The 25,416-nt window shown below is 53.2% G+C and overlaps 12 protein-coding genes and 1 non-coding gene across 13 annotated transcripts; 8 read left to right on the top strand and 5 right to left on the bottom strand.

The window, feature by feature from the left end:
• Window positions 1-174: 174 nt before the first annotated feature.
• On the top strand, window positions 175-969 carry Z520_09217 (uncharacterized protein; the record flags this gene model as incomplete). The annotated part of the gene is made up of 1 exon (XM_016779711.1): window positions 175-969. One exon carries the CDS (start codon window positions 175-177, stop codon window positions 967-969), a length of 795 nt encoding a protein of 264 aa, XP_016629030.1.
• A 1,368-nt stretch (window positions 970-2,337) lies between these two features.
• Window positions 2,338-3,563, bottom strand: Z520_09216 (uncharacterized protein; the record flags this gene model as incomplete). The annotated part of the gene is made up of 2 exons (XM_016779710.1): window positions 2,338-3,121; window positions 3,241-3,563. 2 exons carry the CDS (start codon window positions 3,561-3,563, stop codon window positions 2,338-2,340), a joined length of 1,107 nt encoding a protein of 368 aa, XP_016629029.1.
• A 972-nt stretch (window positions 3,564-4,535) lies between these two features.
• Z520_09215 (uncharacterized protein) lies at window positions 4,536-5,282 on the bottom strand (the record flags this gene model as incomplete). Its single annotated transcript, XM_016779709.1, has 2 exons — window positions 4,536-4,724; window positions 4,782-5,282. 2 exons carry the CDS (start codon window positions 5,280-5,282, stop codon window positions 4,536-4,538), a joined length of 690 nt encoding a protein of 229 aa, XP_016629028.1.
• Window positions 5,283-6,005: 723 nt separating this feature from the next.
• Window positions 6,006-6,770, top strand: Z520_09214 (uncharacterized protein; the record flags this gene model as incomplete). Its single annotated transcript, XM_016779708.1, has 3 exons — window positions 6,006-6,203; window positions 6,289-6,496; window positions 6,559-6,770. The coding sequence occupies 3 exons, from the start codon at window positions 6,006-6,008 to the stop codon at window positions 6,768-6,770; spliced, it is 618 nt and encodes a 205-aa protein (XP_016629027.1).
• Window positions 6,771-8,744: 1,974 nt separating this feature from the next.
• Z520_09213 (uncharacterized protein) lies at window positions 8,745-10,662 on the top strand (the record flags this gene model as incomplete). Its single annotated transcript, XM_016779707.1, has 2 exons — window positions 8,745-9,543; window positions 9,605-10,662. The coding sequence occupies 2 exons, from the start codon at window positions 8,745-8,747 to the stop codon at window positions 10,660-10,662; spliced, it is 1,857 nt and encodes a 618-aa protein (XP_016629026.1).
• A 133-nt stretch (window positions 10,663-10,795) lies between these two features.
• On the bottom strand, window positions 10,796-12,602 carry Z520_09212 (uncharacterized protein; the record flags this gene model as incomplete). Its single annotated transcript, XM_016779706.1, has 2 exons — window positions 10,796-10,894; window positions 10,968-12,602. The coding sequence occupies 2 exons, from the start codon at window positions 12,600-12,602 to the stop codon at window positions 10,796-10,798; spliced, it is 1,734 nt and encodes a 577-aa protein (XP_016629025.1).
• Window positions 12,603-13,196: 594 nt separating this feature from the next.
• Z520_09211 (uncharacterized protein) lies at window positions 13,197-13,958 on the top strand (the record flags this gene model as incomplete). Its single annotated transcript, XM_016779705.1, has 1 exon — window positions 13,197-13,958. The coding sequence occupies one exon, from the start codon at window positions 13,197-13,199 to the stop codon at window positions 13,956-13,958; it is 762 nt and encodes a 253-aa protein (XP_016629024.1).
• Window positions 13,959-14,380: 422 nt separating this feature from the next.
• Z520_09210 lies at window positions 14,381-14,477 on the top strand. The gene has a single exon. It is a non-coding gene; the product is annotated as a tRNA-Ser (tRNA).
• Window positions 14,478-15,414: 937 nt separating this feature from the next.
• On the top strand, window positions 15,415-15,868 carry Z520_09209 (uncharacterized protein; the record flags this gene model as incomplete). Its single annotated transcript, XM_016779704.1, has 2 exons — window positions 15,415-15,629; window positions 15,718-15,868. 2 exons carry the CDS (start codon window positions 15,415-15,417, stop codon window positions 15,866-15,868), a joined length of 366 nt encoding a protein of 121 aa, XP_016629023.1.
• Window positions 15,869-16,045: 177 nt separating this feature from the next.
• Z520_09208 (uncharacterized protein) lies at window positions 16,046-17,239 on the bottom strand (the record flags this gene model as incomplete). Its single annotated transcript, XM_016779703.1, has 2 exons — window positions 16,046-16,307; window positions 16,365-17,239. 2 exons carry the CDS (start codon window positions 17,237-17,239, stop codon window positions 16,046-16,048), a joined length of 1,137 nt encoding a protein of 378 aa, XP_016629022.1.
• An 820-nt stretch (window positions 17,240-18,059) lies between these two features.
• Z520_09207 (uncharacterized protein) lies at window positions 18,060-18,796 on the top strand (the record flags this gene model as incomplete). The annotated part of the gene is made up of 2 exons (XM_016779702.1): window positions 18,060-18,103; window positions 18,199-18,796. 2 exons carry the CDS (start codon window positions 18,060-18,062, stop codon window positions 18,794-18,796), a joined length of 642 nt encoding a protein of 213 aa, XP_016629021.1.
• A 134-nt stretch (window positions 18,797-18,930) lies between these two features.
• Z520_09206 (uncharacterized protein) lies at window positions 18,931-19,599 on the bottom strand (the record flags this gene model as incomplete). The annotated part of the gene is made up of 1 exon (XM_016779701.1): window positions 18,931-19,599. The coding sequence occupies one exon, from the start codon at window positions 19,597-19,599 to the stop codon at window positions 18,931-18,933; it is 669 nt and encodes a 222-aa protein (XP_016629020.1).
• Window positions 19,600-22,495: 2,896 nt separating this feature from the next.
• Window positions 22,496-25,047, top strand: Z520_09205 (uncharacterized protein; the record flags this gene model as incomplete). Its single annotated transcript, XM_016779700.1, has 4 exons — window positions 22,496-22,802; window positions 22,862-22,927; window positions 22,988-23,053; window positions 23,120-25,047. The coding sequence occupies 4 exons, from the start codon at window positions 22,496-22,498 to the stop codon at window positions 25,045-25,047; spliced, it is 2,367 nt and encodes a 788-aa protein (XP_016629019.1).
• Window positions 25,048-25,416: the final 369 nt, after the last annotated feature.

Genomic DNA, 25,416 nt, shown 5'->3' with positions numbered 1-25,416 from the left:
TGTGAGAAGTTGTCACTCGTGCACATGCTCTTCAGGCATTCGACCCGACTGTGACTCCCAAGTGAAAACCTCGTGGCACATTCTATTCTCCTGCTTCCTCGTATTCGTGTCCAAGACTTACTCAGATCTCTATCTCATCAACAACAATCCCTCAAGAACAAAGCCAACAGAAACATGGCCCTACACATGCCAACACTCTGGGCGCCCAATCTCTTCTATGTGGCCTCTTCCATCCTGATTGGCTCCACCATCGTGACATATCTCCTGAAATTCATCAAATTCGACCTGAAGCCCTTTCTCTCCACGAAGCCTGGCAAAGCCCTCGAGGCCACCGTCCAAACAGCCTTGGAACGCTTCCTCAACATCCTGTCCGTCTCGGACCCTCTCAGTCCCCCCTCGAGCCCAGCCACCATGGCTTCGCGAGGCTACTTGGAAACCGTCCCCTACCGCCGTGGCTCTCGCCCTGAGGTCGAAGGCATCAGCAGCCCTATTCAGAAGACGCAACTACCCCCGTGGGAACAAAAGGATGTGGAAGACCGCCTCCGCAACCTCATCATTGACATCCCGGCTCGATATCCGCAGTCCACCTACCTAGGCCGCTCGACCTTTGAGCCCGAGTCTCCAACCTCTCTATACGCCCGGCACCGCGCCTTCAATGAGACTAAGTACTATGGAGAGATCCTCAGTGCCAACACCGAAGACGGCTTCATCCACTCAACGCTCCACCCCAGTGATGTCAAGACCGTTATCGAGAAGGGCTGGGGTCAAAGACATCCTCTCTCCGGCCGAGTCGGGTCTCGACTCATGCGCCTGTTTAACGCCAACCAGCCGAGTCCTGTCGAGGGCTCTCAGGTTCTGCTCTACGCGCCCCGCAACCAGGAAGACTTGGAAGTCATCAAAGACATCATCAACGCTGCAGTTTGGTGGGTCGGAGGCATCGACAACAGAGTCGACGACGAGAACTTCTGAGCCCATGTATGACTGCTACTACATGCATGCATCCTTGCTCATGGACTGCTACGACTTAACTTACGACAGGGTGGGATCTTTTCAGTCGGGAGGTGTGTGTTCGTGTGGGGATGTGTATTGTTTTATGGTACTGAGCAAGCTTACTTTATTCGAAGGGCGACGAATGGCGCAAGGCCAGGGCACGAAACTGAATGGAATGGAACGGAACTGTACTACAGCCAACAACATGATTACTGAAGAAACTTGAGCTCAAAGAGCACGGAGCCATCCGGCGTGTATGCCAGCAACGAATAAAAAAAGGAAGAGAAGAAATAGATAGCTAGAAGAAATTATCAACATTGCCTCTCACGGCTCAACAACGGAGACAACTTCTCGAACCATCTATCCATCCATCCATCGCTCTGACGCCTATACATTTGCGTGCCAAAAGAGCCAGAGAGGCCGTGGATCAGGGGGGGATTCTAAACATAGGTAGCCCTGCAGCGCCAAGAGAATCTGTGCAATCCTTCCCACTGCACTGCACGACCACATGCATTCTGAGCCGCAAATCGCGCTTTCTTTCCTCCATTCCTGTCCTGTCCGTTCCGTTGGCTTCTTCTACCCTTTGGAGTCCCCCATATGTGGGCGCTTTATTTGTGTCCGTCCGTCTATCTATCTGTGTGTACTTCTGCGCATCGGGTCTTGTTTGGTGGCTGCGTGACTCGCGTGGGTCGACCGCGTTCCAGGACTCCCCCAGTTTTCCCCGGTGCATGCCCGTCTGGGCACACACGTACCTAGCGACATTTCTGGTGTGTTTCCGTATTGAGTAGCGGGACCTAGGTAGGTATATTACCCTGCATTTTGAGCGGGAAGGGCTCTCGAAGCGAAATAAGGAAAAGGAGAGGTACATTGTCATTTGTTCATTTGTCGTCGACTGCATCGGCGGTCTTCGTTGGTCCTCGCCGATTTTCTGCAGTTTACTCTCTCCCTCAATCCCATCCCCGAGAACGCGGGGATGCAGAATTTCATCTCCTTCCATATCCGGGGATATGGTGCGACGGACTGCAGGTGGTTGGGGTGCAGGATAGGAAGGTCAGGGAACTTCTTTTGCGTTTGGTCCTGGTCCTCTGCGTTCGTTCGTTCGGTCGTTCATTCGTGCAGTCTGAGTCTCTCGCGGGGGTTTCATACCATTCATATCATGTGATATCCTCCCAATCAACCGACGATGTATTAAACTCCTCCATACCTTATCATATTACCAAACCACACTATCCCATTTCCAACCCATATTGTCACGGGATTCCACACCATTTCACACCGAAAAGACATCCCGTCCCATCCTGCTTAACTCCGTGCTATGCATATGATTGCAGACCAGATCTCGTCCGCTCAGTAGTATGTGGCATATTGGGAGGTGCCGTTCAACACCTGGACGAAGTTTCGTGCGATGATTCGGTCGGTTTGTTCGCTAGGATGCAACTCGTCAAACCACAGATACCCATCGGGATTCGTGCCGTTCTGTCTCTTGACACACGTCTTCTGATCCACCGTGCAGTGGTTCTCGTATCCCCAGACGCATTCACCGCCCTTGACCACGCCCGTGCCGTTCAGGTACTTTGCGGGGCTGTTGTAGATGTCGGTGATGAGAGAGTGGGTGTCGAATAAGGCGAAGTGGGCGCCCGGGTAGCGGTTCGCCACCAGGAGCTCATAGGGCGTCTGGTACTTGAAGACGTTGTTGACCGTGGTGGTAAACTGCTGCATGGTGTACGCGATCTCGGTGTGGTTCGCCGTCTTGTTGGCCCAGTACTGATTGGCGCCGATGCCGTGCAGCGAGTCGTTGGCGTACAGGGGCGCCAGGTTCAAGGGAACGGTGTTCATGAGCACGAAGTGCCGACCGCCGCTGGCGTAGAGCTTGTCGAAGACGCTGTAGATGCAGTCCGTGTAGTCGGAGAGCACCTTGCCGGGGACTTGCGAGTCGGTGAGAAACGTGTACACGCCGAGGTCGTTGGTGCCGATCCACAGGGCGTAAACAGAGTCCTGAGCCGTCAACTTCGGCGTGAAGAGTTGTACGGCTGGAGTGGAGTTGACCCGTGTCGCCGGGATGTCAGCCACGAAGGCCGGCACCTCGTACTCCAGAACGGAGGGGAAGAACGCGTCAATCGCTGGGAACCATCTAGAGGGAGTGTCTCGTCAGAATGGCTTTTCCGAAGGCAAGAAAAGTGGGCGTATAGTGGGACGAGCCTTGGGGTGACGTTGTTGGAGCATACAGCTCCTGAGACAGCATAGTCATACAGAGTCATCTGAGGAGTCCATTTGCCCTGCACAGTAGCCCCGGTGTACTGCACCACGTATCTGGACCAAGTCCGCCCGCCGCCAGGCGCAGCGAATGTTTCTGGCAACAGAGTACCGGCAGGTGGAGCGGAGCCATTGTGAGTGATGAAATAGCCCAGTCGAGACTCATCTGTGTAGCTGTCACCAAACGTGATGAGAGAGTTGAAGTTCTTAATCGACCATGGCTGGCTGCTGCTCTGGCGAGGGACGGCTGTGCTGGTGGTCGATGAGACGAACAAAGAGGCACCGAGGGCGAGAGGCCCCGCGAAGGAGGAGAGCTTCATCTTGAGAGAGCGATTCCGTCTATATCAACAATGGCTTTCCCGGTGGCGGGGTTTGACAGGGTCGAGAGAGCAGCCGAACCCTTTTTATACCATTTTGAACGCGGAGGAGCCGCTCCTTTTTGCCTTTTTTCCTTCCATCCTTTCGCAGAGCCAAAACCAGCGCAGTGTGGGCTCGACTCGATTTATCATTACGGGGGAATTCCCAGACTCTTCCAAATCCAACGCGGAGCATTGTCGGTAGGACAAGGTAGCCCAAGAAGGGAGAAGCCTTCGACCCGGCCCAATGACGATAGATGGTGAACAGAAAACCCATCATGTGCGCGGCGGTTGAGCGGTGCTGGGGAAGGTTGGAACAAATGAAAGGCTCGATCCCACGCGTCATTGACGCTGAAAGCTCGACGGATTGGGAAGCTCATATTGACGGCTTCACGCATGGCGAGTTTGAGATATGCCGGAATTCAGCCTGAAAGCATGCGTGGATCATCGCCTCGTCCCTCGCAAACTTTCTGGGCAAGTGGAGGTAACGAGGATTACAAAACCGGACTGGAGTTGTGGCCGTTTTCGTGCGTTCTTTGTGATTCAATTGTTTGACGTCGGCTTGTTAGATGTACCGACTACTTGTGGTGCCTGAGGGAGTGAAGGCGGAGGGGTCGGACGAAAAGGAGGCAACGAGGCTGTCAGCCTCGCAAAGTCTTGGCTTCCCACACCACCAAGACGCAAGACACATGTCTTGAGAGATGAGGGGAGAGACAAACGAGAATTCATTCATGCTTTCATGAGAGAGTCAAAAGCCGTTGTTTATTCTACTACCGATCGGTTGTTCTAGAGGCATGGGCTGGCCAGCGCAGCCACTCAGTCCAGGCCGATATCCAAGCATCCTAGCGCAGCTACAGCAACACCCCTCCCCATATCCGCTTGGCCTGTCTTTATATTGGAGACTTTGGATATTTGGATTCTCTCGTCCATGTCGGCTCACTCCGTCTCAGCCAGCCTCCGGGCTCGGTCGGCCGTGATGCGCTCTCCCGTCTTGTCGTAGTGTTTCGCAGCCAGCATGTGCCATTTCTTCTTGTCGTATTCGTCAGCCCATTCTTTGAGACTGTGAGGTGATGAGCTGGGTTTCCTGGCTTTGCTATCTGACTTTGCCCATTTGCTGTCGTTGTCCTGAGTCCAGTTAGTCCAGTCAACAGGTGGCCAATGTACTCTTCCCTCTGAGCTTACATTTTTGTCAGATTTGGTGCTATATTCCGCCTTCGGTTCCTCCGCATTATTTTCCTCCTCTTGCCTTTTGGCTCGAGCAGCTTCTCTTTCGGCTTTCCTCCTCAGGCCTTCCTCACGATGTCTCTTGATTCTCTCCTCTCTGTCAGGATCCTTGTCCTTCCTACCCTCCTTAGATTCGTGCTTGCTCTCCGCTTCGAGCCTGTGGCTGATGTGCTTCCAGCGTGCCTTCAGCTCGCCCACGTGCTTGAAGTTGGTGGTCTCGGCGAGGATGTCCTTCCATTGTGCTTGTTGATTCTCGCCCTTCATGCGTAGAATGATCCGATCGTCCTCGGTAAGGTCAGAGTCATCGTGCTTGTCTTTTCCCTTTGCGTCATTCTCGCCTTTTTTGTTGTTGTCCTTGTTTTTTGCGTCTTTCTTATCTTCAAACTTGCTATCCTCCAGAAGCTTTTGTTTTCTTGGCTTCCTGTCCGGAACACCCTTCATGGCGTCCCATATCGACATTTTGATTGGGATTCTTCTGCCGTCAGGCTTGGTGTACACCACTGTAAAGGACATTATAACTGCTGCAGAGGCACTGTCGGATCGAAGCACTAGTGTTGCAGCCTTTGGGTTGACGATGAAGACGAATATGAGAAATGTATAGAAGGGATTGCATTGGGGGAAAAAAGGCATGAAGGGGCAGTCTACGCCTAGTGGTATCTCATTGTCACATGTGTCCGGTAAATTCCTGGTAGTGAATGAGATGTCATGTTGAAAATACGATGCCATCGAGATGACCCGACAGAAAACTTGCAGTTAGAGGTCAGAAAACACAGCCGATAGTTACAATCGACCGCCAAGCCAAGTTAAAGACCATCATGTTATTCTTTTGCCTGCCAGTGGCAGTATGGTATCATCGCCTTGCTTCACTTCAAAATTCATATGCGAAGTTGATCACTTAAGCGGCAATGGCCAGGAATGAGAGGCGCATGAACTCGTCGCGAGTGTTAATCCATCCATATTTGCCAAGCACAATCCCCATTGGCCAGCGTCAAAACCCCTGGATGTCAGGGACAAAAACTGCGGAGTTCAAGTCCATGTCGCTTGAGGACACTTTTATTTGGCTGTGGTGTATCTCAATTGTCCCCTGTTCAATCCGCCGTTGACGCCTCTCCGGACACCTCCCGTCCTAATACTCGTCTCCCATCGCCGCCCGAGAGATTTATTTCACCAGACTCGAAAAGAATGCGGTTTGGCAAAGCCGCGGCATGTGCCGCGTTTGCGAGTTGGATAGGGGCAGGCCTGGCACACAATATCGCTTTGAAAGCACACACAAGAGAATGTTTCCACGAAGAACTACACAAGGATGATAAGATGACGGTGACTTTTCAAGTGGGAGACCGCGAATTTGGGGGTGCAGGGAATCTGGAGATTGATTTCTACGTATGCGATACCCATCTGCGACGGTTCTTGCCCATCGCAATGTTGAGAACTCCAACGACTGACCACTGGCGGTGCATGCATCCAGATCACCGATCCTGCAGGCTCTTATGAAACACAACTCAACTCCGTCTCGTCGGGCGACTACTCGTTCGACGCCCGCATGGATGGGAAATACGTATACTGCTTCAGCAACGAGCATTGGTCTGCCAACAGCAAGGAAGTCTCCTTTAACGTCCACGGCATTGTCTATGTCCCTGAATCTGAGGCACCCCAAGATCCGCTGGAAACTGAAGGTTCGTCCCAACTTCCGCCTCGTTGGCCTAGACAGCCAAGAGACTAACAATTCTGTGCTTAGTCCGCCAACTCTCCGATCTCCTGGCCCAAGTGAAAGACGAGCAAGCTTACATTGTCGTCCGGGAGCGAACGCACCGAAACACCGCCGAAAGCACAAATTCAAGAGTCAAATGGTGGTCGATATTCCAACTGGGGGTGTTGATAGGAGAAGGAGTGTTCCAGGTGTGGTGGTTGAAGCGTTTCTTCGAGGTGAATAGCCGACCCCTTCCGTGATCCCATGGTTTCGTGCCTTCTGTGAATCCGGTGGTATTTGTTGGCGGGGATGATTGTCTGCATTTGCATCTGGCTGGACCAAAAACACAAAAGTGGGAACTTTGGCTGACGGCTGTCTACGTCACAGGTCAAGCGCGTTGTATAATAGTTATGAGGTCTCACGAGATGGCAAAAAGTTCTCGGCCAATATCATTTCACTGTCTTTCATCACCGTCAAGGCTCGTCACTGGGCGCACGACTTATTCGAACATGGAGCTAAATGCAGATATGACATGGTGGAATCGAAGGACGGCTTCGCTATGCTCGGTCTCACAAATGTGTTTAGGGTCACCAGCTCGTGGCAACAGTCAGTTACAAAGCATCATGGATAGACATGCATATCAATCCCAGCCACTGGCTCTCGATGATGCAGGCTCGACAAGCAGACCAGGGCACTGATGGCCAAAGCAATCAGGGCTGGAGATGCATGTGGAAGAAGTTGCAATCTCCAATACATGCACCAGAAGACATGTATGACAAGAAGTAGCAGAACGAATTAACTTTTCCGGGTGAGCCAGCTTTCAGGCACACGCGCACACACAGACAAACTCCCTTTCCACACACAACACAAAAACAAAAACAAAACAAAAAACCTTCACTGTGGGAAACAAAAACTCGCAACTCGAACCCTGCAAGTGATACGGGTTCGAATCCGAGAAACCCCTCCGGGCCAGGCACAAGGCCTTACCACAGAAGGTTTTTTAGGATATGGGAATGTTCGTTGAACTGTGTTGGTAGATAGGTAGGTAGTAAGATAAGAATAAGTAGTCTCTCGTAACAAGTCACACCCTTTCTCTCTGCCTTCATCTCCTCCATTGGGGAAGGAGAGAGGGGACAGATGCTGGAAGATCAGATGATATTAAGACAAGCCGATGTTACCACCGCCTTCGACCTGCGATTTGTGCAATCCTGAGTCTGAAAGTTAGCAGGATTTCTGGGCTTGAAAAAAATATCAGTGGATTTCACTTTTTTTTTCCTTCGAAAGTGAATACGGGAAAGAGTTCGGGCATCAGGCAGAGACTGGCAGGCAGGCACATGATGTCCATACTCCTCTCATCGCACCAACATCTCTCTCGATGTGTCTCCCTCACCAACAAGTTAATTTCTCTGGTCGCGCTCCAATGCGCTTCTCTCTTGCTCATGAAGCAGATTGCATGTGGACATCGTCTCTATAAAAGAGTCGTAGTTCAATTTAACTACCCGCAAGGCCTCCCCCCTTAATGATCTCACCGCAGTCATGCTGATGGCGCCAGTGCTCGCCGCAGCCGCAGCCGCACAAACAGGGGCCCCAGCGGTCAATCATCGCCTAATTGATCCCGAAATACGAAGCGCGCCATCGTGAGCTTTACCCGATTGAAGCACTGCATCGAGCGATGGCTTGACCTCGGCTTCGCTTACAGGCTCTTCGTGTCGTTCGCCCACCACCTCCTCCATTTCTCCTCCCATCACACGACTACGAGTACTATAGCCGGGACTGGCATGGTTTACGAATCTTGGAAGAATGGGCCACTCGTTCGAGGGCAATACTCTCATCGCATCGCAAGCGAGCCCTGTTAGCTGGCTCTGCTGGGCCGCTCATTTCCTTGGCCTTGGAGGATCGCTCCGTACCATTGGCTTGCTGGCGTTGATGTCCCATCGAACGGCGTCGAAGCTTGACTTGTCCATCTTTGGTCCCTTGCCGAAGTCACTCATGGTACCTTCTATGGCCGGATAGTCTTCTTTCCGAGAGAAGCTCGTGGACGATCGGAAATGTCGTGATCTTTCCCCAGGGTTGCTCATGATTTTCTTGATGTCGGATGTTTCGCATTCTTGTTATCGCGGTATGCATTTATTTGCCGTTGTATGGGCAAGGCGTGTTCTTGAGCCCTATCCCGCTACATTTCTGAGTGAAATTCTCCGCTAATAACAGCTCCCGCAATCTTCCACGGTCGCGAGATGAGGCTCCCTTGGTCAAAAGCCCCAGAGGTGGACAAGCCGTCAGACTCGGGTGTCCAAGAGAGCGATCCCAGCACTTCATCGGAACAGCCACTCTCAACAGAGATCCTAGACCCCGAGAAGAGGTCACTTCCTGCTGATTCTAACGGCGCAGAGGCTGCTTCACATGAACCACCGTCAAACCCGGTTACCGCGTCTGAGGAAGAAGTTCCCGATTCAGCGCCGCCTGATGAAAAGTCTGTGTTACACACAAAAGAAGAACTATCCAGGAGAGATTCAACAGCAACCTCAGATGCAGGCGAACCCGGAGAAGATGATGAGTCCAAGTATGCCAAGGGTTTACCGTTACACCTTTTGACGTTCGGCCTGACTCTATCCACCTTCGTCATTGCTCTCGACAACACCATCATCGCAACCGCCATTCCCAGGATAACCACAGTCTTCAACTCCCTGGATGATGTAGGCTGGTATGGATCGTCGTATCTGCTCACGACCACCTCGCTGCAGCCGTCTTTCGGCAAGATATATACCTATTTCAACGTCAAGTGGACCTACATGCTTGCGCTGTTCATCTTCGAAGTCGGCTCTGTACTGTGCGGTGCGGCAAGAAACTCGACTATGCTGATCGTGGGCCGTGCCGTCGCTGGAGTTGGCGCTGCTGCAATTTTCTCCGGTGGCATGACGATTGTTGCATATTCTGTACCCCTGCGGAAGAGGCCGCTCTATATTGGTCTGTTGAGCTCCATGTTCGGCATTGCATCCGTTGTTGGGCCAATTCTGGGAGGAGCCTTCACTGACCGTGAGTGCACCGGTTGAACCATCCAATGAGGCATCTCTTGCTGACCTCGTTTCTAATATAGGCGTATCGTGGCGCTGGTGCTTCTACATCAACCTCCCCATTGGCGCGATCGCCATCACTGCCGTGTTTTTCTTTTTCAAAAACCCTGAGCGCAGACACAGCAACATGACCTCGAGGCAGAAGATTGGCCAGATCGACCTTATCGGCGCGTTCTTCCTGATTTGCGCCATCGTCTGCCTCTTGCTGGCGCTGCAATGGGGCGGCACCACGTACGCGTGGTCCAACTCAAAAGTCTGGGGCTGCATCCTGGGGTTTGGCCTATTGATAATCGTCTTCACCGGCATCCAGTTGTGGAAGGGCGACCTGGCCACTCTCCCGCCGCGGATCCTGCTCAGGCAACGCACCGTGTTCGTGTGCGCCTTCTTTTCGGCCTTTCTCGCCATGGCGCTGTATAGCCACATTTTTTTCTTACCGTTTTATTACCAAGCTATAAAGTCCACCTCCGCGGAACAATCAGGGATCCGCACGATCCCTTACCTGGTCAGCATCACCATCTCATCCATTGTAGTGGGTGGCAGCATCACCACTCTGGGGCCGTACGTCCCCTTCACGTGGTTCGGATCAGCCATCTTCACGGTCGGGTCCGGTATGCTGTACACCCTGAAGGTGCACTCGCCGGCGGGGACGTGGATCGGGTACCAGATCCTGGCTGGGGCCGGGGCGGGAGCGTGCGTGCAGATCCCCTTCATCGCGGTGCAGGTGGTGCTGAAGAAGAAGGACATGCCGGTCGGCAACGCCGTGGCCATCTTTTTCAACTCGCTGGGGGGTGCCATCTCCATCTCCATCGCCCAGAACATCTTCTCCAACACCCTGGTCCAGGAGATCCCAAAGTACACCCACGGCGTCGACCCGCAGACCATCATCATGGCCGGCGCCACCCACATCCGCGAGGTCACTCCGCCGGCCCAGCTTGCTGGCGTGCTGTTCGCGTACAATATCGCCGTGACGCACGTGTTTATCCTGTCCATTGCGTGTGCAGGCATCGCGTTTGTGTTTTCGCTGGGCTTTGAATGGAAGAGCGTGAAGGGGAAGAAGATTGAGATGGGCGGGGCCGCATAGACTCTGAGGGTGGGGAGAAAAGAGCAGAAAAGATACGGCGTCACGATGAGAAACTCTTGAAGAAGGGAAGAAAGAAAGTGGACAATATAAATACATTCCTAGTCACAGGGCACAACCCAGCGAAATCAAGAGATCAACCTAGATCAAAGCCTGCCGGGAGAGTGAATGCCGGGTCCTCCTCGTTCCAAAATGCCATAAAGTCAAATCTCAGCACGGTATCGAGCAGTCCGGTCTGCAAGGGTTGTCAGCTAGTTCTGGATGTACTCACCCTTAAACAGGGAGGAGGCCAAGAGGATGGAACTCACTGCATGTGAAGACGTCTGGGGTGGGGACGGAACAGGCCAGAAGCACGCTTGGGTTGAAAGGGCGGTATGCTCGAACGGAACACTGCTTTTGTCTTCGTTTCCATCATGGCCACCGCTAGAAGTGCGGTAAGGATGGCGGGTGAAGCGCAAAAGATACGAGCCTGTGCCGGCACTGTCAAAGCCCACGTCGACCAGTCTGATGCGGTTCGCGGGGGGAACGTCGGAGGATACGATCGGTGCAACGAGGCCGGACTCCTCGAGGCGGACGACACGGAGAGCGATCTTGGCGAGGACCTGCCCATCCAGGCCGCACTGGCGGAGCATGTCGATGGCCCTGCGGCGGAAGCTGGCGTTGCGGTAGCGCGTGGCGACCAGGAACAGCATAGGCATGAGCCTTGCGCGCCGGCGCCGCATCAGGAGGCTGCAGCTCACGACGACGTGCTCAAGCGTTCCCGGGTACGCATCGAAGGCGGCTTCTCCTCCCTGCCTGAAGGGCGCGCACCGCGACAGCACGTGCAGGCACAGGTGGTACGTCGTTAGCAGGTGCAGGTCCGTGAGCATTGCAGACGTGAGGTACGCGTGCATGCTGGACTCGAAGGCCGCGAGCTTGTCGAGCCACGTGTTGAGCTTCGCCGTCAGGTCGGGAACGATCTGGAACCTCGTCTGTGGAGGCGGCCCGTCGAGTTGCAGCGCCATGCATTCAAAGCCGATTTCTTGAAGGGCCCGCGCGGCATCTTCAATGAGTGTCCAGAGCTGTCTCGGGTCTAGTGACGGGTAGTATAGCGGGAAGTTGTCCGTGGTGACAACAGCGGATTCTCCCTTACAGAATGACGGCCACCAAGACCTCGACTGCGGTCTGGACATGGTGTAGAGCTCGCTAGTGTGCAGCTCGAGCCTGGAGAAGATCTGGTCGAGTTCCACGATGGCTGCAGCGTTGCTGCCGGTGCTGCGCTGGGTTGAGGGCGAAAGGCCTGTGAGCCGGTATGCCGCGAGGATCTTCCGACCAGCGATGACATGCTGAATGGCCGCGAACGGGTTCTCCTGGAACTCGTCGCACAGGACCAAGAGCAGGCAGGCCATGAGCAGGAAGCCCGGATCCGGGTTCTTGCTTCGGCTGAGTAGCTTCAGCGCTTTGCCATAGTGCCAGAGAAAGACGGTGTCCTGATCCGAAGGGGCCTGCCTGCAGGGCTGCTGCTGCTGCTGAAACATTCGATACTTTCCCAGTCTGGAGGCAGCGATGGTGAGATGCTTGATGCTCTCGTCAACATGGCAGGCTTGTAGCACCTGCTCGTTCCAGAAGTAGTAGCTCCCGTAGTTCAGCATGCCCGGGGCACAGAATTGAACGAAGAATTTGAATGCCGTCACGGCTTCACGGTCGCATTGCGAGCTAACAAGCCCAGGAGAGTTGATCACCACCAGAAGGGCCGCGGGAGGTGGATCTTGTCTCTTTCCCGGGAGCGCTGGGTAGCCATCGCATTTACGTCCTGTGCTGAGGCACCTGTTGCAGGATGGGGTGGCATAGTCACACTTTACACGCCTGATTCGACAAGTAATACAAGCCCTGGCGCGCCGCCTCAGCCCCTTCGGACCGTTCTTCGTTTCGCTTTGCGCAGGAGGATCCGGGAACTCGACCATCTTCTCGTTTTCAACCGCGTTAACAGGACGACTGGCACCGTTACCGGATCAGCCTTTGAGGACAAATTGTGAAGGAATCGGAGGGCAAGTAGGGGAGGTTGTGACTTCCAGGTTGTGACATGACAAAGACATGTTTGGCAGCTGCCGGGCCTTCTGGAAGCAGATCAGGCCGGTCATAGATAGAGTTCAAATTTCAGGCCCATGTTGCCACACGCAGAACCACCAAATGCGGGAGAATCGATCTGAATAAAATCCGCATCTTAAGCCCGTGAGTTGCGATTCGTCCGCTCGCGAACTAGACGTTAGCTGCATATGGCGCCTCACTATCCCCAGAGTCTCAACTCCATTGTTTCGCAACCGATGTATCACCGTGAGTCGCGAGGCTCGGCAAAGGCCAGATGATTTCAAAGAATTCAAAAATGCAGTGACGATTCAAGGGAGAGGTTGTTGAAGTGCAGCGGACGCGGTACAATAGCCAGTCCGATGGGGACACCAGCAGAGGCCAGGTGCAGAGTATAAATGGTGGAATCAACCTCTCAACGAACAAGGCAACCGTGACCTTGATTTTCTCTACTCAGACTCTATACCGCCAGCATGTCGTCAGTCACAGCAGACCACACTATCGTCCTGATCACAGGCGCAAACCAGGGTATTGGCTTTGAGTGCGTCAAGAAGCTGGCCGCCGAACAAGCCAACTATCACATCCTGCTCGGCTCGCGAAGTTTAGAAAGGGGGAAGGAGGCAGCCAGCAGCATCACAGATCTGGCCCGAGGCACTGCCGTCGAAGCTCTCGAGCTCGACGTCGACGACGACGAGTCCATTGCCAAAGCGGCCAAATACGTCGAGGAGAAGTTCGGACGGCTCGACGTCCTACTCAACAACGCCGGAATCAGCCAGGTCAAGGACGTGAGTTTCCGCGAGAACATGACTCGTGTGCTGCAGACCAACACCATCAGCGCCGCCTGCGTTACGGAAGCGTTCATCCCACTGATGCGAAAGGCCCCCGTCCCGCGCCTCCTCTTCATGTCCTCTGGGCTCGGTTCCGTCACCCTCACTCTGGACCCTTCGTTCCAATATTACGGGCTGGGAAATGCAACGGCAATCAAGGGATACATAGTCTCCAAATGCGCAGAGAATATGGTCGGGGCGCTGTATGCGGTTCAACTGGGCAAGGAAGGTTTCAAGGTCAACATGACCTGCCCGGGCCACAGAGCCACCAACTTGAACGGGTATAACGAGCACGCCGGGCCGGCTGCCGACGGGGCGATCGAGGCATGTCGACTCATTGTTGACACAGACAAGAATGGTCAACATGCCACTTTCACCACCTCGCCAGAGAAACAGTATCCGTGGTGAGAGGATTTTGGGTTCCATTGCGCCAATGAAGTGAAGGACCAAGGAGGAGCTCTGGTAGCACCGTCGGCCACGGCGATAGCATTCAATTACAGATCTCGTGTCAGAAACAGCTTGAGTCGGGCTAATCACATCAGACAAAGTCGGTCGCATCCTGGGCAGATAATTCTGGGAGCATTAGAAACGTATATCCTGTATCCAAAGTTTCCAGAGGTAGGGTTCAACACAAGTGTGCATTGTAAGTTTACACTGGGCGAGAGTAGCGGTGAAAGAGGGCGGTCCCTGGAGCGAATCCACCAACCAATCAATACTAGCTGGCCTTTCGAACGCCCCCCGGGAGGCTCCATATGGCGGGTTTCCATAATCCATTTTTTATTTTATATATAAATTATAATAGCCAAATTGTCCTCTAGTTGACTGTCGTAGACGCGATGGCCGAGCGGTTAAGGCGTGTGACTAGAACTTGCTCTACTAGGCTATCACATCTCTTCGGAGGCGTAGGTTCAAATCCTGCTCGCGTCGTTCAAGTCATACTCAACCTGTACTGGGGATAACCTGGTATAGTTAATTTTTTTTTTTTGTGTTTTTTGTGTTCTTGGTGAGGAGAGGTGCATTGAAAGGATGGTATTTTGTGGTGTGGGTGTGCGCGCGCGCCGAGAAGCACTATTTTCTTGGCGTAGTGGGAACCTCGTTTGAGCTGCAGTGATGGACGATCGAAAATAGCCGTTGACCTCTCGTCAGGTCATCGAACTCTTTCAATTTCATGATCTTTCTGCCTTGTAAGGGTGTATTCGTCTGCATTATCATAAAGCCGCTTTGAATCTGCTGAAGATCACCAATTCTGCCTTGTGGAAAGATGGATGACTTGTGTCTCTGCCTTGTCAAGCCACGCCGACCACAACCATAGGTTCTGCCCACCTCAACAACGTTGGATTACTTTCTGGCTACAGACAAAAGCTACTCGCACCTGCTCTGCAACCAGGCCCGTTCCCCTGTGTAACACTGTAACCTGAGTTCTCCTCCGAACGTTGCACGAAAGACAACAAACAAGGGACCATAATAGGCATGCAAACCCCGTGTGAAAAAAGAATGCTGTTCAAAGGTGCCTTGGATAGAAATGCCCTTGGACAAAGGACGTTGGCGCCCCCCCCCCCCCCCTCCCTTTGTGCAACTAATCTCTATCTCGAACACTCCGACCTCCCAACGGTTTCCGTTTGCCAACGAAAAGCCTTTTTGATTGTTTATCGACTGTTTGATACTTCCCCCTTTGCTTTTTTTGTTCACGGCCAGCAAATTCTAGATACAAAGCTGGCTGGCGTCCCCAGGGGTACTTGCAACCAGAGTACCACGCACAGCAATTGCAAGGCACGCGAGTACCCTGCTGCGAATTTCTCTCGATCCGGTCAGAACAGAACGGCACTTTAGTGGCTTCCACGACGACCAGACACCCGATCAAATCATGGAGGTCTGGCGCTACCACCCGGATGGCTGGCACGAACCGCTCCTCTTCACACGCGGGCGTGGACGCAGATGTGACGAAGCCATTTACTTGGGACATGGCATCGGCGCCACCTTCCACGTTCCTCCCTACTCACGCCGCTGCGGACGTCGACGCCCACCGCCACCACCACCACCACCTGTACCTTGGGACTATGACGACGACTCCGACTATTGGTAAGAAGCATCCGATCTTGAAGGCAACTAGGTAGGAGGGTTTGTAGCAGGGCTAATTGGTGTCCCTCAACTCGGCAAAATAAAATAGGTCCGACGACTCCGACTACAGATACCGAAGAGGAATCAACATCAACAACCGCAACCGCAACCGCAACAGCGCCACTGCTATGGCCCGTGCGCTCGCCAGCAATCGAGTCGTCGTCAACAACATCTACCGGCCATCGAGGCGGATTTTCTAAGGAAGACGGTGTTTGCGCCCGCAAATGTAGGGGTGGTTTCGGACGTCGTTCAGCTGACGGGAAGGGTTTATCAAGATGACGCAACAGGGGGAGAGTGCTGGCGAGGTCGATTTGGCACTGGTGGGAAGGTGAATTCTGGGTTGAGACACACGGGTTGAAAAACACACAATGAATCTATCAGAAATCTTCAGCTTGTTCTTGACCCAGCACGACTTTATTCTCGGGTGGGGCGCCTTCCTCATCGCCCTTGACATCTCTCCTGTGACTGAGCATCCACCGATACAGGTCCGGATTGTTGTACGTCGGAGTCCAGCTATCGTGCATCAGATCCGGATATCGCTTGAAGTTGACTTCCTTTGCATCTGTCTTCTGCAAAGCAGTGACCATCTGGATCGACGCCCGTACAGGGATGATGTCGTCGCGATCGCCATGGAAAACCCTGCCCTGGAATTAGCAACCCCGGACACTGACACTGCATCAACGACGCGATACTTACCAGTGCGGCACATGCTTGATATGACTGACCCGCAGGTGATCCCCTCCGCCACAGATCGGGGCCAGCGTGGCGAACCGATGCGGCGAATGCAAGGCCAGATCCCAGGTGCCATACCCGCCCATGCTGAAGCCCGTGACATGGATCCTGTCCAGGTCGACGCGAAAGCGATCGACCATCTCATCGAGCAGGGCCGACAGGATGGCCGCGTTCCATCCGTACCCGTTGTCCATGTTCAAGGACGGAGTGACGGTGATGAAGTTCTCAGCTAACAATTCGCAGGTCTCCCTGGGCACAGGCTCCGTGGACCGATCGCCCTGCTGTGTCTGCTTGCTTCTCCGCAGTCGCGGGGCCAGGGGAATATCGATCGAGGGCGTCTCATTCGTCGGATCGGACTTCAGCTTGTCGTAGCAGAGAATGACCTTTGGCACGCCATGGCGGATGGAAGCGTAGGACTCGTGCTCACCGCGCTGCGACTCGCCCGCTCCATGCAGGAAGAGAACCAGCGGCCACGTCCTGTTCCGGTCTTCATCGTACGCCGGCGGGAGCGAGACGAAGTGCTCGTACCCAAAGGGGGCATTGGAGACGCGCTGGTCGAAGTATTCGAACCTGATGTGTCGCGTGCGCGCGTAGGCATGGCCTGGATCCTTGGGCGCGCTCTCGCTGTGGGCAGCTCCGCTAGTGTTACTTGTACTCGACACCGCGGGCGTGGACATGACGACTGCTGGGATGTTCTTGGGCCCTCGTTTGGCCGTGTGGAAGTTGTGTAGCGAATTTGGATTCGTTTCTGGGTCGTCGCGAACCACAGGGCCAGTAGCCACGGTATTGCTGGGCCGCCGTGGTGGTTCGAGTGGCGATGTCGCTGGCGCTGGCGTCATATTGACGTTTTTCCCTTTTCCATTCGACGTTTGGAAGCGAGGTCGGAAATTGTGTCCGATCTTTGAGGTTCGCTAGGATAGAAAATGAGACTTTTGGGGATGGATCACAGTAGGGTGTATATTTCATCGATTGTTGGCATGGAGAGACAAAGTGTCCAGCGTGTGGCGAGATGATATTCCAGGGGAGCCTTGTCAGGATTGGGAGAGACGGTTGTAGATCTCTCCTCTTGTGACTATGCGATCAAACGATCAAACGGGAAAGACTTAGCAGAACGGATCATTGGGGTCGGGTCTACATAAGTATATTGATCTTTTGGGGATTGGGCATTGCGTTGATTAACACTGTTTCATTCTCTTGGGCATCTCTAGTTGGGACGTGGTATTACTCTGTTTTTGGTAGATCGTCTGGGTATAATCACCGTGTGCCCCAAGGTTGTCCTAGGAGCAATGTTGAATGGCATTGCATTTCACTCAAAACACATGCTTCAGGAATCTCTCGTTGCTAGGAGAAAGAATGCGGGTGTCACTGTCACTGTCGCGGTTGTGGGAAATAGATTTTGGTTCTTTAGGTGAAATGAAGGCTGCAGAATTGCATCTGGTACGCGGCGCTTTGGCTGCCCGCACTGGACTAACCCAAACGAGCGACTCCTTGGGAATTACGTAGTTCCGCATCCGAGATAGCAGACCAGCAGGATGCCCGTTTTCTGATCGACCTCACCAAATACCTATGTATACAAGGTTTCTTGTCGAGATCTCAGGAGCGCTTTGAGCGTGCAAGACAGACTGAAGACCGCGCGCCACAGGCGGCCATGCGGCAACCATGGGAAACTCTCAAAGCGCGCACAAAATCTCGGCGCAGGATAGGTAAAGTGACTGATTGATCGCTGCGAGACACACACGTACAATCCAGCTTGCTCTGTTCCAACAAGCTAACCTGTTGTCTCTGTTTCTTCCCACAGGGCTATTCTGGATATGAAAAACCAGCGGGACAAACTGCGCCAGTACCAAAAACGAATCACCGTCATCACGACCCGCGAAACCGAGATCGCAAAGGAATGCCTGGCCAAGGGCGACAAGGCGAGAGCGCTCCTCGCGCTGCGCCGGAAGAAATACCAAGAGTCGCTCCTCTCCAAGACGGACGCGCAGCTGGAGCAGCTGGAGAAACTGACCAGCAGCGTCGAGTTTGCGCTGGTGCAAAAGGACGTGCTGTTCGGCCTGCAGCAGGGAACGCAGGTGTTGAACATGATCCACAAGGAGATGGGCGGGCTGGAGGGCGTGGAGAAGATGATGGGCGAGACCGAGGAGGCGCGCCGGTATCAGCAGGAGATCAGCGAGGCGTTGGCCGGCCAGATGTCAAACGAGGACGAGGATGAGGTCGAGGATGAATTGGAAGCGATGGAGAGAGAGGTCGTTGGCCTCCCTGACGCGCCGAACAAGACGATAGTGGGCGAGGGGACCCTGCCCGAAGTGCCCAAAACGGAGTTGGAACTGGAACAGGAGAAGATACAAAAGCAGAAAGAGAGAGCGCGGCAGAGAAGAGTCGCCTTGGAGGCGTAATGATTTAGAATTACATACTTCATGATTGCCGTCGTGGTAGTACACTTAACGATGCATTTTAGCGTCCGGTAAATCACATGCTTTTTGGAACTCTCAGGGACTTTTCGGTTTTTCAAACCCTCGCTGATGCTCTCTCACTGACCCGGCATGGACTGGTTGGTGTTGATCAACCCCTGGATCAACTTATGATCTTGAGGATTTGCCGCCGCTTCGTACAGCACGTGGACTGGTTCGCGGTTCAGTGCCATGAAGTCTCCTTTGAACCCAAGGTAGCTGATGCGAGAGACATCCTCCGCTCCGTCGGAATGGTTGTCCTCGAAGAAGAGGTCGATCGAGGTCGTGCCGTTCCACAGAGCACGGTTCAGGGGTATCTCGGCCACGTCATTGCTTTTCGGGAGGGTCAGCTTTTGAGTGGGCTTCAGGTCGGATGCGAGGTTGAAGTCCATGTCGTCTCTGTTCCGAAACAGTTTGAGGGTCTGTGGTGCCGAGTCCGTGTCTGATGTGCGGACGATGATGGAATACAGCTTGCACGATCCAGCAAAAGGCACATGCATTAGCAACTGTTCGTCTGCATCGCTTTCGAGGACGGGGTGGTCATTGAGGCGTTCATCCCATGTCTTCTGGACAATCGCCGCCCCCGAGCGCGGTTCAGCCTCGTTGAGCGTGGTGATGCCTTCGAAGTTGATTTGTTTGTAGAGGTTCGATTGGAGTGCTGGCTCGAGGTCGTGGGAATGATCGTGTTCGTGACCAGCACCATGGCCGTGGCCGTGGCCATGATCATGGTGGTGATCGTGAGAGGACATTTTGCATTTGACTCTGCCGTCGTTCTGTCGCGGTCGCAGTGTTGGAGTGCTTCTGGATGGCTGCTGTTGGATCAATGAATTAATGGTCTTTTGGATTGCCTACCATGTATCGAGACAGCACTGCACCAGTACCTCGTTCAATAGAGGCCAGGACAAGACTTCGATGTCTCTTTCGGATTGTCATCGAATGTTCCAGGATGCAGGATGATGGTGATGGGTCCCTTTGCCGTTGGCCCAAGAGGGAAAAGCGGCGCTGGGGGGATTGTCTTCGCCGCTCAAACGAACTTGAAGTACTAGTCCCGAGTAGAAGCTGCTCGACGCCGCTTTAAACACGATCCGGCCTCTTCTCACCTTCCTCTCCCTCACGTTATCCATATAGACAAATGTCAACATAGTGTCGACCCAGCGATTCCATCCTCCTCTTTATCTCATCCGACCTCCTTTGTCCCCCTATTACCGAACTATCTGTGTCCCATGCTTATCACATGATGCATAAATATCTCAGTCCTGATTAGGATTAGCTGGCCTTGAAGCATACAGCTCGAACCGCCAGCCTGCAATTGCTAAACTTGTGTATTTCCATCGTATCAGAGTTTGAGCCTATTGATGGCCATCGCGAAGAGTCAGTGAGTTACTTGAGAAGCGGTTGAGGATTCATCTGCCATTGGTTCTTTGCTCCATTTCCAACAGTGTGTTTGTGTGACGAAAACTATGCCTAGCCAGCCGTTTCCAAGTTGCTGCCAGGCAGCTTAAATCTCCCAATGCGAACTTGGTTATCACCTGGATGAGCTCCGAACCCCTATGCTTAGCACGAAAGAGCTGTTGCAACAGTGCAGAAACCGCATTATGTCTTTCTCGGCTCATCAGCACTCGATCCTCTTGAGCAGCTTCCTACCGTCAGAGATACGTCAAGGAGAGTTTTGTCCTGATTCGAATCGATCCTCGCTGGCCCCGGAACATTATCTTTTCGCAGTTTTCCTATTCCCGGTAATGATAGTAGTCTCGGTGGCGTCGAAGTTCGTGCTCTTCAATGTTTCGTTCTCTCATTACTGTTGTTTCTGTAAGCGTTCTTTGCTTTTGCCCTTTGCTTTTGCCCTTTGCTTTTGCCCTTTGTCCTATTTGCTGGTGCGATACATGCATCTAAAGATGATGCTGCATTCATTCCTGTCCTACAGTCAACACTCATTATATCTGTCCTTGCACGAACAGGATTCTTGATCAGGGACATTGGGAGTCGTCGATAAACCTTGAACGCACCACTTGTTAGTGAGAACTTGGGGATGTCAGTAGGTCATTCTGACCGTCGCTGCCTCAACATCTCTATATGTTTCTGACAGTCCGCACCTGCGAATCATCCTGTACATCCGTGGCGGATATCCAAGACCATGAATGCAAAGGATGATCATTGACTCATTCTATGCATCGAGGGGGTGCCCTTTTTCCGAACTACGTCGCCTAATCGGACCGCCAGTGGGAAGCAAGTATAACGGACTCCTGTATTCTCTACCCAAAGAGTTCGTTCGACAGTGGTAGCTCGTTATTATCACAGCGATTGCTCCCTCTTGGATCTGCCCATAAAGCACGTTGACAAAGTTGACGGCGCTTAACGTGTTAACGTGCACAGGCCAGTCTCGCTCTATCCCCAACGCGGCGCCAGATCTTGGCACCGCTTGGTTGGATTTCCCGGCGCGACCCTTGACCTTTTCCTTGTCCTTTCTTCGTTATTCACTTTGTTCAGACCATGCAACAACCTGTAGTCAGCCTTCTCTTGGATGCCCACGATCATCTCACCAGCTTGATGATCAGTGGGTGGACCTGACAATACCCAACGTGTCCGTTGTTGCACACTTCTGATGGCAGCAACAGCCTAGACAATGACATGAAAGAAGAAGCCATTAGCACCTCAGGATTCAGAACTCATCACCCCGGACCAAGCCTGGCTCAACCGGTTTTCGCCTCTAGTATGACACGACACCCGCTGCAAAAAGACAGGATGGAGACTTGGAACTGGTCAGGGAGCTCAGTGGAGACGCTGTCATGCTGTCTCAGGAATCCAGCTATACACAGAGGCGGCTAGGAGTTGACTGTTGCAAGTGCAATAAAGAAATAGCGAGGCAAGACGGGAACAACTGGGCAATTCAAAAAAAGAGGTTCCTTGCCCATGTCCCAAAGATGCCTCCATGCTGCGGCCTACCTGTTCGATCAGGAGCTGGGCAGCCAATGCTGTTATTCCCCAGGGCATAGGGGTGAGCCCTAGTACCAACGGTGGGTATATTCTAATTTTTTCTTTTGCAGGCTGGACAAACCAAGTCGATGCATGATCATTGACGTATACACACTCAAACAAGAAGGTCGGAGGGCTTTGTCGACCAGCCTTTGCTGCAGTGATGGACTGTCGGATCTTCTCCAGTTGAACTAAGCCGTTCGCTCGTCTCTGCAGGTCTTATCTCCCGATACGGGAGATTGAGAGTACGCGAATGTCTCTCGTAACGCTCAGTGACAAGGCTGTGAAGTCATGGGATCGCCTACCTGCATTATCCTGGCTTCTCAATGCACGATTTTGGCACCGACGACAGCAAAGGTCTGTTGATTCCCTTTTCTGGTCAAAGCAGGAAGATAGGAAGACAGGAAGAGTGTCTACCTTCCTTCGAGGCGTGAATACAGATCACTCAGCCAGGAAAAGCAGGTCAACCGAGTAGTATTCACGTTTGTGCCGCCAAGTCGAGGCCGTGAATTCGCTGCCGCCCCTATACAAAACCCACTGTCTGTGAGGCTGCGGTGTTTTGATTTCATCCCAAAAACATCTCTCTTCATCCATCACCTTTCCATCCGTTCATCATCTCACACTCGTTCTGTACGCCCTTCATTCGTTCAAACATCTCTTCTATCGCCAATCATGGCTACCACTACTACCTGGGACGCGATAGTCTTCGTCGTCACCTACGCTTGCGCCGTCTTCCTCACCATTGTCGACGCTCAGTCTTGTGGAAACATGACCACAACTGTTTCAGTCGTCAAGACCATCACCGAGACCGTTCCCTGGATCTCTGGGCCCTTGACTGTTACCATGACTGAGTCCATCGTCGATGGCTTCAATTTCACTCACGTCTCTGGCACTACCTTTCCTGGAGTCATTCCGGCTATAGCCACGGTTACAGACACAATCACTGTCGGAAATGATACCAGCGCTCAGTCTACCTCAGGTATGTAACTTACAACCATCAAAGTCCCGTCAGGAGCACTTTGCTAATTTGTTGCGCAGTTGTTGAGTCTCCTCGCTCAGGTTCTGCCATTACGTTGACAAGTACCACCAAGTTCACATCTTATGGTAAGAGAGCAAAAGACACCTTGAGACGCGTCAGGATGGGAAAACTTACACAAGCAATAGTCAACAATACCGCCTCTGCTACCGTCCCTGCTGTCTCCAGTGGTGCGAGTGGGAACTTCACGCGTGGTGAGTGACTCAAATTGCGCACCTGCGCTGCCTCTCTTTTCCGTTGCATATAACTAACGAACGCAGCATCTGTCCCTGGCTCACTCACTCTGACATTCCCAATCACTACTGCCAGTCCAGCCTGCGCTTTCGGTCTTCCAAATGGAACATGCGGTGGTGGCAGCTTCATCTCAGCCACCGAGCCTTCGACTCTCAACTTGACTTCCACTCTCACCATCACCAGCACCACGCATCTTGACACTATCACGTCGGTTGCTCTGCCCACGACTGCGGTGAACACCCCGAGGCCGTTCTTCGTCAACAGCACTTTCGAGACCAGCTTCCCCTCTACGGCCCTACCGTTGTCGTCTGCCATGAGTGTCCCAACCTCTGCCAGCGATAGCATCACTGTAAATCATACTGGTAGCAGCACCAGCACCAGAACCACCACGACTTTGACCACGGTCACACTGTCAAAGACTTCTGCCGCTGTTAGCGCTATCAACTCCACACTGGATAGTGACACACTGATGCTCGCTACAACGACCACCACCTCAACTGTTGAGCCAATCGTCTCGGTCTTGAGCATAGCATCCTCCTTCCTCGGTAATGCTTCCTCGGTGATCGCAACCAAGACAGTTGGTACTACAACCACTGCCACACCTCTTGAGACAGTTCTCAGCGCTGCTTCTTCCATCCTGGGTGAGGCCACATCAGAAATTGCAAGCAAGACTGCAGGCGCAGATATCACAACCACCACAGTTTACACGACTATTGAGGCAACCGAGACTGCGAGCAGTTCTGGTATGACCTTTACTGAGACTGTCTCAGTGTATGTCGATACAACTACCACCTCTGTCGTCGTTGATAATACTGGGGCTGCGATTGACCTCTCCAGTACCACGACCATCTCAAGCATGGATTCAGCAACTACAATTTTGCCCTCCATGACCACTGTTGGCGTGCCTTTGTCGTCAGTTGTCATGGCTAGTGAGAGCCTCAACGCTAGCACCTTCACCACTCCAAGCAACGAGTCAATTTCACTTCCCGTGGTGTCCGCGTCGTCGGCATCCGGGTTTCAAGCGTCAGCGTCAATCTCGCTCTACACTCCCACCATGACCGGCGCAGCATCCTCCTTGCGTGCACCCCGTGTCTTTGGTCTGGTCGCCCGCTTCTTGATGGTCCTCGACCTCGTCAAGCCGCAGACCCTAGTCAGAGCCGCCGTGCCTGGACTCCCTCAGCCTGAACCCGAAACTGCCCCGCTTCCACCTTCCCTGACAATCACTCCTAACGTTTCGGCCTCAGTCTCTGTGTCCTTCACGACTCTCCCATGCAACTGCACCGCATACTTGAATGAAACTGCTAGCATTCTGGGAGCAGCAAACTCTACGATCTGGTTGACCACCACTGTGCAGAGAACCTTGACCGTCATCACCACCCTGACCACCCAGGTCCCTGGTGCGCATCCTGCCAACTCATCATCAACAGCAATTCCTGCTACCGCCACGGTGCTTCCTGCGCCTGCGCCCGCGCCCACTGTTGTCTCTGGCACGAGTTCTCTCACTGAAAAACCCAGTACCACTGATGTTGTTGGTGTGACGATCACTACTCCTGCCTCTCTCGTCGGGAACATCACCATCACCTTGGGTACTCCCAACACCACGATCATCCCTGCAGTTGAGTCTATGCCCGTGCCCGTGCACACCACTGCCATGTCGATCCCGTTCCCCAACAGCACGACCATCAGCATGGCCAACGTCAACGCCAGCATCGCCAACGCGACAACCATGACCGTCAACAGCAGCACGACCGTGCACCCCACCGTGACGAGCTTCTTCCCGAGCAGCCATGTGACCAACAACCCCACCGGCATCGAGACACGCACAACCCGCACCACATTCACCGCCACCCCATCCACCGTCACGACGTCTTCCTCGTCCGAGGTGACCCGTCTGACCGTCCACACCGTGACTGCGTTGTTGCTCGTGGCCGTCACCGCCTGGTTCGTCTTGTGAGGACCTCAATTAGGTAACACGTCGTCATCGGACCTGATCCTGACTTGACCCTGTCCTTGACGGGTCCCCTTTGCGGTCGGCCTGATATGGTTTCCAGCACCCTTCGTTCAAAGCGAGTGGATAGTGGATCTCAGAGTCCGGTGCGGAATCGTCGTCACCTACGATTCAGGATAATTCTCATGCATGGATTGTCGTCGGATGGATATCAAGAGCTTTTCACACACAGATGGACATGAGTGATCATCAACAATGGTGATGACAACGATACGACACAAGAAGTGTCACAGCATAATGAAAATGGAAAAGAAATCACAGTGCTTTCAATCTTGCCCATGCCTTTTTATCTCTCTGTTTCCTCTATCGCCGACA

Source organism: Fonsecaea multimorphosa, assembly GCF_000836435.1.
Source record: "Fonsecaea multimorphosa CBS 102226 unplaced genomic scaffold supercont1.23, whole genome shotgun sequence".
NCBI classification, from domain to species: domain Eukaryota; kingdom Fungi; phylum Ascomycota; class Eurotiomycetes; order Chaetothyriales; family Herpotrichiellaceae; genus Fonsecaea; species Fonsecaea multimorphosa.
The sequence above is the reverse complement of the archived record's forward strand: the minus strand, read 5'-3'. Positions and strand labels throughout refer to the sequence as shown.